At 39.0% G+C, this 10,134-nt stretch overlaps 1 protein-coding gene across 2 annotated transcripts; it reads right to left on the minus strand.

Annotated features, from left to right (window-relative positions):
- Positions 1 to 837: 837 nt before the first annotated feature.
- chrna6 (cholinergic receptor, nicotinic, alpha 6) lies at positions 838 to 9,410 on the minus strand. Of its 2 annotated transcripts, XM_043715337.1 has the most exons (6): positions 9,173 to 9,410; positions 8,865 to 9,004; positions 8,703 to 8,747; positions 7,613 to 7,722; positions 6,519 to 7,518; positions 838 to 2,028 (listed from the first exon to the last, which is right to left on the minus strand). In XM_043715337.1, the coding sequence occupies exons 1-6, from the start codon at positions 9,231 to 9,233 to the stop codon at positions 1,906 to 1,908; spliced, it is 1,479 nt and encodes a 492-aa protein (XP_043571272.1). In that variant the 5' UTR covers positions 9,234 to 9,410; the 3' UTR covers positions 838 to 1,905. The 2 variants fall into 2 exon arrangements, with proteins under 2 accessions (XP_043571272.1, XP_043571282.1); XM_043715347.1 differs by lacking the exon at positions 8,865 to 9,004 and having other exon boundaries at positions 9,173 to 9,213.
- Positions 9,411 to 10,134: the final 724 nt, after the last annotated feature.

Consider the following 10,134-nt stretch of genomic DNA (forward strand, 5'->3'; position numbering starts at 1 on the left):
TCCTTTAGAAGCTGTAGGTAGCAGAATCCCAACTCTGAATCATTCATAATAATCCAGAAAAAGAGAGGGATAAATCAAAAGGATTTGTTTATTATTATTTAGTATTTAGCTTTTACAATACAATACATCATAGGAAAAGCCCTTCAGCCCACCAAACCTGCGCTGATTCCTAATCCTTATTTAGACCTGCTACTTACTGCCCATACATGATTTGTATCCCTCTGTTCACCTCCCGTTCATGTACTATCAAGATACACTTCAAAAGTTGCTAACATGCCTACTTCCACCACCTCCACTGGCAGCGCATTCCAGGCACTCACCACCTTCTGTGTGAAACATTTTCTCCACGCCTCTCCCCTAAACTTTCTCCCCTCACCTTGACCCTATGCTCTTTTGTAGTTGACCTTGTCAACCTGAGAAAAAGCCTCTGACTATCCATCCTATTTAGGATTTGGAGACGCCGGTGTTGGACTGGGGTGTACAAAGTTAAAAATCACACAACACCAGGTTATAGTCCAACAGGTTTATTTGGAAGCTCTAGCTTTAGGAGCATTGCTCCTTCAAAGGAGCAGTTGTTTGAAAGCTAGTGTTTCCAAACAAACCTGTTGGACTATAACCATTGTTGTGTGATTTTTAACTTTGTACACCGTATTTATGTGTCACACAATTTTGTAGACCTCTAACAGGTCACCCCTCAGCCTCTGTCTTTCCAGTGAAAACAATTCAAATTTATCTGACCTCTCCTCATAACTAAAACCTTCCAGACCAAACAACATCCTGGTATACCTTCTCTGCACTCTCTCCAAAGTATCCACATACTGCGGATAGTGTGGTGACTAGAACTGCATGCAATGTTCCAAATGTGGGCTAACTAAAGTTTGATACAGCTGTAACATAACTTGCCATCTTTTGAAATATCTTTGTCAACTGAGAAATATTCACGGTTCATGGTTCATGATTCATGGTTACCAAAGCGCATAACATGACAACTATTACAATAATTTGAAAGTACTTCTTTAATTTTGAAAAATTTTGAGATCTCTTGAGGATGTAAAAAAAATCAATATATATGAGGCACTCGCTCTCTTTTTGAGCAACTCACAGCATTTGTTTTGTTATATGCTGCTCGTTTAAAAATAAAGTCATTCTCTGCCAGGCATAAAAGCCAAAGGTACTGTCTAGTCTAGATCAAGTAGGTCAAAGTTTTACAGTTGGCTGATCTCAGGGAAAAATGTTTGCAAAGCAATTTATGAAAATCAAGTATACAAGGTTATATTTGTATTTCAGATATGAAATATTCAATGTGGATAGTATGAAAATATCATAATAGTTGGAACCAACATTGTTATCCATTTATTTCAGTATCAGTGATCTTTAACCATCTGCATTTTCAGCTGTTGCATGTCCAGTTTCTTCCCTAATTGATATTATTTCACAACCTACTTTTAAAATTACTTGATGCTCCCATCAATTTGCAGAAAGATACTAAACAATTACAATAAAAAGAAAGTTTTGTAATAATTAGAGAGCTACAAGAAAGATAGAATCACCAATTGTTTGCTGATATAGTCTAAAATATTAAAAGGATAATTTTTTAATAGATAATACATTTATCATGACATCATTCACAATATAGGAAGCTTGGCCATGACCCACTGGCATTATAACACAATACAGTGAACAGTGATTTATGGTTTTACATATAAAAGGTCACAGAATCATTATTTTGTCAACAGCTAATAAATGCATGGAATAAAAGACAAAGATTTCAATGGAGAAGTTTTTCATTTTTCTTCATGCTGCGTTTGATTACCTGTATGTTCTAGTGTGACAGACGGCACTGGTATTATGTACACTGTATCTTAATACCAATGATGTTCATTGGTTTCAAATAAGACACTAGATTTACTCTGCAGCCATTAGTGGCTGTAAAAACAACCCCGCAGTTCCCAGTACGCAAACTAAAACAAATACCCACAGGAATATTCGGTCAATTACCATCGCCACATATTTCCAATCATCTTCCACCTGCAAAATATAAACAGAGCACAGTATTGCCAACCTTCTTATTAGAAAAATGCACAGTTAATAACCAAATCCACCCCTCCATAAAGCTTTGATATTAGAAAAAGAATAAAAGATATAGATTAGAAAAGTTAGTTCAGAAGAAACAAAAGTAGCAAAATACAATGTGAACATTTTTATGTAGTTTTATTACTGAAGATAACCTGATTTTCCTGAAAATTTATATCCATCAACATACCCTGTAACACTCTCCAAGATATGGTATATTCTTAATGCTGATATATGGTATTAAAAAAACAAATTAGTAAACAGAAATCACAAAGTATTCTAGTGTGTAGTCATGGCTATAATGTTGAGAAATGCAGCAAGATCCAACAAACAGCTATGAAATGAATGGCCAGAATTTTATAGGGGGGCGATTAAGAGAGAAATATCGGCTTGGACACCGGGAGAATTCCCTTGATCTTCACTGAATAGGATACTTACCACCCAAAGGGATGGATTTGGCACAGGCTTGACATTGCTTCTGAAAAATGGTACTGTTAACAGTGCAGCACTCTCTCAGTACAGTACAGAGGGTATCATTAGTATTTACCTCTCAGTACTATCACAGACTATTTCTGATCATTTAACAAATGCACAAGAGCCTAGGAACAGGTTGGGGCTATTAAACCTCTTGTACTCCCCTATTCAATAAGTTTGTGGTTGATCAATGACCAATTCTTATGAGTCTCCTGAACATCACCTAAATTTCCAGATTAATAGTCGAGTGAAAATACCACTAGGCCATTGCCTCCTTTTGTCTCCTTAACATCACTTGGAACAGGATTGGCCATTCAGCCCCTTGACTGTGTATTGTACTCAATAGGATCATAATTGACCTGTGGCTTAACTCCATATACCTGCCTTTGGGCTATATCCCTTAATACCTTTGCTTAACAAAAAAAAACTTTTTGTGAAAGAGAATTCCAAATGTCCACCACTCTTTCTGTGCAGAAATGTTTCCTAATATTTCTCCTGAACGGTCTGGCCCTAATTATTACACTATGCCCACAAGTCCTATAATCCCCAATCAGTGGAAATAGTTTACCTTTATTTACCCTGTCCTTCTTTGCTAATATCTTGAAGACCACTTAGATCACCCCTTAACCATGTAAATTCTAGAGAAAACAGGCCTAATCTGTATAACCTCTCCTCATAACATGATGCTTGAAAATCAGATATTATTCTTGTAAACCTATGTTGTAGTCCCTCCTAGTTAAATTGGAAATGACACAGTGATATTAGGACTGAAAGACAACCATTTTGACCTGACTTAAAAGAAAATTAGCAAATCATGACAATGTTAGAGTTTAAAGTTTTAAAAGTTGGCTTTCCCCATTGTAGCTTAGACTGTAAACTAAGCTAAAGTAACAGGAATTTATTGCTGAAGTGACACTGATTTAGTTACAATAGTATGGCAGGAAATGATTTGCCCTGAAACAAAACGTGTAAACCTATTAGAAATGGGATTTAATTTTTCTTTAGATTAGATTCGCTACAGTGTGGAAACTTTACAATTGGCCCAACCAGCCCTCCAAAGAGTAACCCACCCAGACCCATTTCTCTCTGACTAATACACCTCGCACTATGGGCAACTTAGCATGACCAATTCACCTGGCTTGCACATTCTTGGACTGTGGGAGGAAACCCACACAGACAATGTGCAAACTCCATACAGACAGTTGTCCAAGGCTGGAATCAAACCTGGGACCCTAGAGCTGGGAGGCAGCAGTGCTAACCACTAAGCCACCGTGCCGCCCCATGGATCTAAGAGTTCCACCATCAATCCCTCCATGCTGACGCTAAAACACTTTTTTTTTCAGTTCCCAACTGTAAAGTTGTTGCTTTTAAGTCTTCTTTTAATATTGATTTGTTTGCACAGCTCTGGCTGCAAGAGATTCAATTCATTAGTTTTGCTATGTCTTGCTTTGATCCATCTCTGTCATCATACCATTGTTGCAATCAACTTCGAAAGGAAAATCTACTGAATCAACAAAGAAGTTCATCTCTCTATTCAGGAAAATGTTCCTTTACAATTAAGAGTAACTCCTGTGAACTGTTGAGAATCAGACAAATCCGAGGTAAAGATTAACCACATAAAGAAGATAACAAAACTTGCCCACATTTTCTTTTCTATTTTAAATCCAAGTTTTCTTAGACCATGTAAAAATCGAAAAAACTGCAGAAACTATAAATCAGAGACAAAAATAGAATTGTCTGGCAGCATCTGTGGAGAGAAGAGGAAAAGTCACTCGACCTGAAATATTCAACTTTGATTTCACCATAGATGCTGTCAGAACTGCTGAGCATTTCCAGCAATTCCTATTTTTGTGGTTCTTTTAAGCATTTTCTGACTATAAATATGTGCACAAGTTCCTTTACTTCAGAATATTTTATATTGCCTTGCCCTAAAAACTGTCAGTTTGGCTCAACCGTACATTCCCACTTTAGGCTTGGGTGCTTGGGTTCAATGTTCACACCATTACCTTAAGTGCATAATTCATGCTGACACATCAATGCAGCGCTGCACTTTCTAAAAAAACTGACTAAGAGGCTTTATACCGAGTCTGTGGAATCTTAACTCCTGTGTGCTCTCTCAGGTGGACATAAACAATCCCAATGTCATGAGTTGAGGCAGAGCAATAAGGACACCCCACCAGTATTTAACAATCAACCAATATCATTTACCTGACCATTCACTCATCTGAGGGATCTTGTTGCGTTTGAATTGCTGTTGTGTTTCCCAACTTTAAAACAGTGACTACACTTCAAAAGTAGTTGATTGGCCGTAAGGTGCTTCAGAATCTTCTGAAATCTTGCAAGGCAATACCTAAATGTACACTCTTTCCTTAAAGCATACAGTAAATGTGTAAATACGAGCAGTTTGAAATGTACGGACCTTTGCACAAGAAACAAGAGTTGGCCACGTGGCCCTTTGAGCTTGCTCTGCCATCCAGTAAGATCATGGCTGATCTGATTTCAATTTCATCTCTGCACTCTTACATGATGTGGAGTTGCTGGTGTTGGACTGGGGTGGACAAAGTCAGAAGTTACAAGACACCTGATTATAATCCAACAGGTTTATTTGAAATCATTAGCTTTCGAAGCGCTGCTCCTTTGTCAGGTGGGTTTTCACCTGATGAAGGAGCAATGCTCCAAAAGCTTATGATTTCAAATAAACCTGTTGGACTCTAACCTGGTGTCATGTGACATCTGACTACATTCTTGAATACCCCTTATAATCTTTCATCCCCTCAGTTATCTAAATTTATTGAAATGTGGTTAGAATTGCTCCCATCAAGATTGATGGGCCAATATGTGTCCACAACTAAAGTGTTGTTTTTCTTGGTGATATTAAATAAGTAAGTCGGCCTTGTTATATTTGTGAAAAGAGCAAGCTCAACCACATTAACTTCTATTTAAGGTAGTCAACAATGACATTAGGACTTATAGAATCAAGTGAAAGTGACATAATTTGGTAATGAAATTTCCCAAGAATATAAATAAATAGATACAATACCTGTAAATTATAAAGTATAAAGTAAATATGTATTTAAAAAAGACATGAGGATAGAAATAACAGAGGAGTATTGCAGATGTTTGGAAATGAAGTTAAATTCTCAGTGCTTGTGTGACTTATAGCTCAGTAGTAAAATAGCACTAGATTGTGGGTACTTACATGGATTTTAATTTGATTTTGGTGACTCGGGGCAGATTGCAATTGACCAAGGTTATATTTCTACAATCCATGAAGAATACTAAAATTATTTATTGCTTGGTAGCATGAATATGATGCATACTGCCAAGTTTTGCTTTTCAAATGGGAGTGCATTTTATTCTGCCTCTGACTGAATTATGCATGGGGAGAAATTGCAGGAACCTCCTATTGGAATAACATAAATTAGGGATTTTGGGAACCAGATCTGGTGTGTGCTATTGACATTCCAGCCTGGGTACATGAACTGCAAAGGGTATAAGTAGGATTCACAGAATGACACCAGAACTAAGAGGCTGCAACAGTCATGAAGAATTTAATGAGCTGAGGTTTTTTTTTACCTTAGGAACGAGAAGGTTTGTTGTTATCTTATAGGCATTCAAAACATTATGAAAGGATTTGGTAGAGAAAATATGTGGGGAAACCAAACTAGCAGTCATAAATATTATTATGCACTATTGAATTCAATAGGGAATGCGGGAGAAACCTTTGTATCCAGTAAGTGGTTAAAATAGGAACTTGATACCACAAGTAATTGAGACAAATAGCATTGATTAATTTAAGGACAGCATAAATACCAGTATGAACCATTTGGGCCAAATGGCTGATTTTTCTGCTGCTAATTCTTTGTACAGCAATTTCTACAAAAGAAACAAACAGTGTCGCTGTTGAAGGGACATTATTTATTGCTTATTACTTGTCCATCCAGCCAAGACATAATCAGATGTCCACTCACCTCTCTGGCAGCATTCTGGCTCCTTGTGTTCTCTGCAATATACTTGACATTCTCTATAGCCTGTCGGATTTCAGGAGAAAGGAGTGAGACACCGAACAGAGTCTCAAATGGTGGGCTGATATATCTGGAAATGTTACAGGAAGCATCATCACTGGGCTGTTTGCAGTACTGGCAGGGAAATTTTGGCTGGTCTTTGTTAACCTTGAAATCGCTTTGTTCCATATAGCTGGCACAATTTGTTTGGAGATGGTTAGCTTTCCTTTGCCTGTTCCTAGAGTTTTCAGCTTGCTTTTCATCTAAAGGCCTTTTCATCAACATCACTCTGGGTAAGAAGTGCAGGAAGACCCTCCGAACCCACCTTGGCATGGTGTGAGTAGTTGGAGTTCGATAGTGGACATTTAGAACAAATACAGTTATAACAATGGACAGAGTGACAAAGATCATTGTAAATAAAAGGTATTCGCCAATCAGAGGAATCACCAGAGAGGTAGAAGGGATGGTTTCAGTGATAACCAACAAAAATACTGTCAAGGAGAGGAGTACAGATATACACAAAGTGACCTTCTCGCCACAGTCAGAGGGTAAATAAAAAACTAACACAGTCAGAAAGGATATCAACAGGCAAGGAATGATCAGGTTGATTGTGTAGAACAAGGGAAGTCTTCGTATGTAGAATGAGTAAGTGATGTCCACATAAATAGCTTCACAACAATTATACTTAATGTCATGTTTATATCCAGGAGCATCAATGATTTCCCATTCGCCACTCTCCCAAAAATCTTTCAAGTTTACTTTGGACCCAATGATCGCAAGGTCAATTTTGGCTTTATCATAGGTCCAGGATCCAAATTTCATCGAACAGTTCTGATAGTCAAAAGGAAAATAAGTGATGTCCATTGGACAGGAGCTTTTAAAAATGGCAGGAGGTATCCAAGTAACAGTTCCGTCATATTTGAGTAACGCTTTTGTTTTGTCCTCAACTTGAAAATCTCCCACTGCGCTGCAAAGGAAAAGGGTCCAAAAGTGGTTAATACATCAAGAAAATATCAGGATAAACAGTATTGGGTCTGTTTTACTGGTCATGTGAAACTCACTTGTTGTACAGCACAATGTCTGGTTTCCATATGTGGTCAGAGGGAACTCTGATGGATTCGATCCCATCATAGTCAACTGGGTTCCATCGCAGTTTGTAATCATTCCAGATCTGTTGAAAATAACAGGGGACAAATTGGTCATATTGCATTCATTATAAAGATAAATGCATTGTCATTTGATCATCAACAATGTACTTTTGAGGCATGACCTGCTGTTAGCTTACTAGAATGCTTAAATGCTGGATTTACATGTGTAACAATCACTAACGCATAACGAGTTCTTTCATCAAAACTGTTGTGAACTCAAAAGATTAACTCATTTCTTGCTGCAGAGATGCTGCCATATTTGCAAAGTGGTCCTAGTGCTTTCTGGGTCTTTTTTTATAGGACCTGCAGTATTATACCTTTGTCGTAAAATATTCTGGCAATCTGAATGCAATCTTACATTAAAATCTGAACGCGGAAGGAGGCTATTTTGCCTATTGTGGATGTGCTGGCTCTTTGAAAGGTCACTAGAAATAATGCCACTCCCCTGCTCTTTCTCTATAACTAGGCATATTTTTACTCTGAATCATCATTAACTCCGATGATGCAAGCTCAACGAGCTGTTTGTGCTACACACGTACCTACCTACTGCCACTCTGAAACAGGCAAATCGTAAAAAGTGCAGTGTCCCAGGGGAACACAGTGGGTCCCATACAAGTGAGATTTTAACTCATTCACTAACACAAAGTTAACATCAGGTGGAAAGAACCAGCGTTTTTGCTGTAACTGTTGTAGATGCAAATCGTAAAGTGCCATGTTTCGGTCTGTATGATCAATATAGGCTGCGATGATTTACGTCAAGATTAGAGTGGTGCTGGAAAAGCACAGCATGTCAGGCAGCATCCGAGGAGTAGGAAAATCGACGCTTCGGGCAAAAGCCCTTCAACAGGATGTAAGGGCTGGGAAAGGGGGTAAGTGAATAGCTAAAACTGGTGTGGTTCACTTTACTAAGAAACTAGATAAGCGTACATGAGCCCGAAACAGATGTTGCATTTACTTATCAGGGATAGGATCGCTTTTGTATCATTTACATGGCACCACTTACATGTCGCAGCCAAAGGTTAGTTTCCATGATCTGGTTGACCTCGTCCTATCAAAAAAAGGGATGGAAACAAAGCGGATTACACTTGAGAACAACAGATCTGTCCATACGCACACGTGCCATCAAGTTCTGATACAAGGCACAATCCCAGCTTCCAGCCCTTACCACTTTGACCAGCTGTGAGATGGAAATCTCGAACTGTACAGTCACCGGGTCAGACACATTCTCCACCGGCCTGATGTGCTGGTTATATCGGCGAAAAATCCTCCGGAACAGCCTATCCTCCGCTTTGGAGGAAAAGCAACCTTAACACACACACACACATATACAGAAAGAGAAATATTCTAAATAGCCAGAATATAAATTGCAACACATCTTTAAATTTGTAAAGAATATCAACATTGTATGCAATAATCTATTTTATACTTTTGATCAGTTTACAAGCTGTATTTTTAATTGTGCCATGTCCTTACCCTGCATAAATAAAGGCAAGACAATGAAGATTAATGGATGCGGTTTCCTAATAGCTGTCATCTGTGCGGAAACGGCTGTATTTGCTGCAAGTCGAGAATCGCTCAAGGCAGTTCTGCTCGGAATAGAGCTCCACACGGACTTTCCAGTTGGATGCAGACGGGACACTAGCTCCGGGCTAAGCTTCCTCCTTCAGATTTGAGTCCAGCATTGGGTTCCTCGCCTCCTGTCAGTCACCCTGAAACAACCCCGCCCGCGATCCGCCTCCTCCCCTCCCAGCGTCAGTGCAGTACAAACTGCAGGGCTGGAAGAGGCGACCCAGGGGAATAGCTCCAATCACACACACACACACACACTAGAGACAAAAACAAATTCCTGCAGGGAATGTCTTACGCCTGAATTTCCAAGCTAAAATTACTGAACTTCATATATTTCAGATTTTCCTGCCGTCTGGAAGTTGGTTTACCCTGAAAAAATTCCAATCCGTCAATATGAAGTTGCAACTCGGTCCCACAGATAGCGAGTGTGGATGGAGGTGGTAAGTAACCTGAGTACCTCACCCACAGTGCCCAGGTTAGTGAACCGTTCAGTGGTCTGTGCAGCAGAAGAAAGGTGAGGCACCCCCATTCTTTCACTCCCATCCACCGTGGTCACCACATTTCATTGAAAGACACCGAAAGACACAGGTCTGCAGTTAATTTAGTTGTTCCACAGAAAGCATCAAGCCTTATTCTATTGCTATTTCACTTTTACAAGGAAAGGATTTTCACAGAGCTAGGGAGTGCAAAGTGTAGGTTTTGGAGGGGGTGGGGGTGGGGGTTGATGGTAAATTAGATGGTGTTTTCAAAACATCTGATTTCCTGTAATTAAAAGCTAAAGCAATAGGCTGGCAAGTTGATGCCTGCCAAGATTCAGAGCTGCAAATGTTAAGGGTCATAGTCACCATCGCTCCATAGTTAAGGTT

Source organism: Chiloscyllium plagiosum, chromosome 2, assembly GCF_004010195.1.
Source record: "Chiloscyllium plagiosum isolate BGI_BamShark_2017 chromosome 2, ASM401019v2, whole genome shotgun sequence".
Classification (NCBI taxonomy): Eukaryota; Metazoa; Chordata; class Chondrichthyes; order Orectolobiformes; family Hemiscylliidae; genus Chiloscyllium; species Chiloscyllium plagiosum.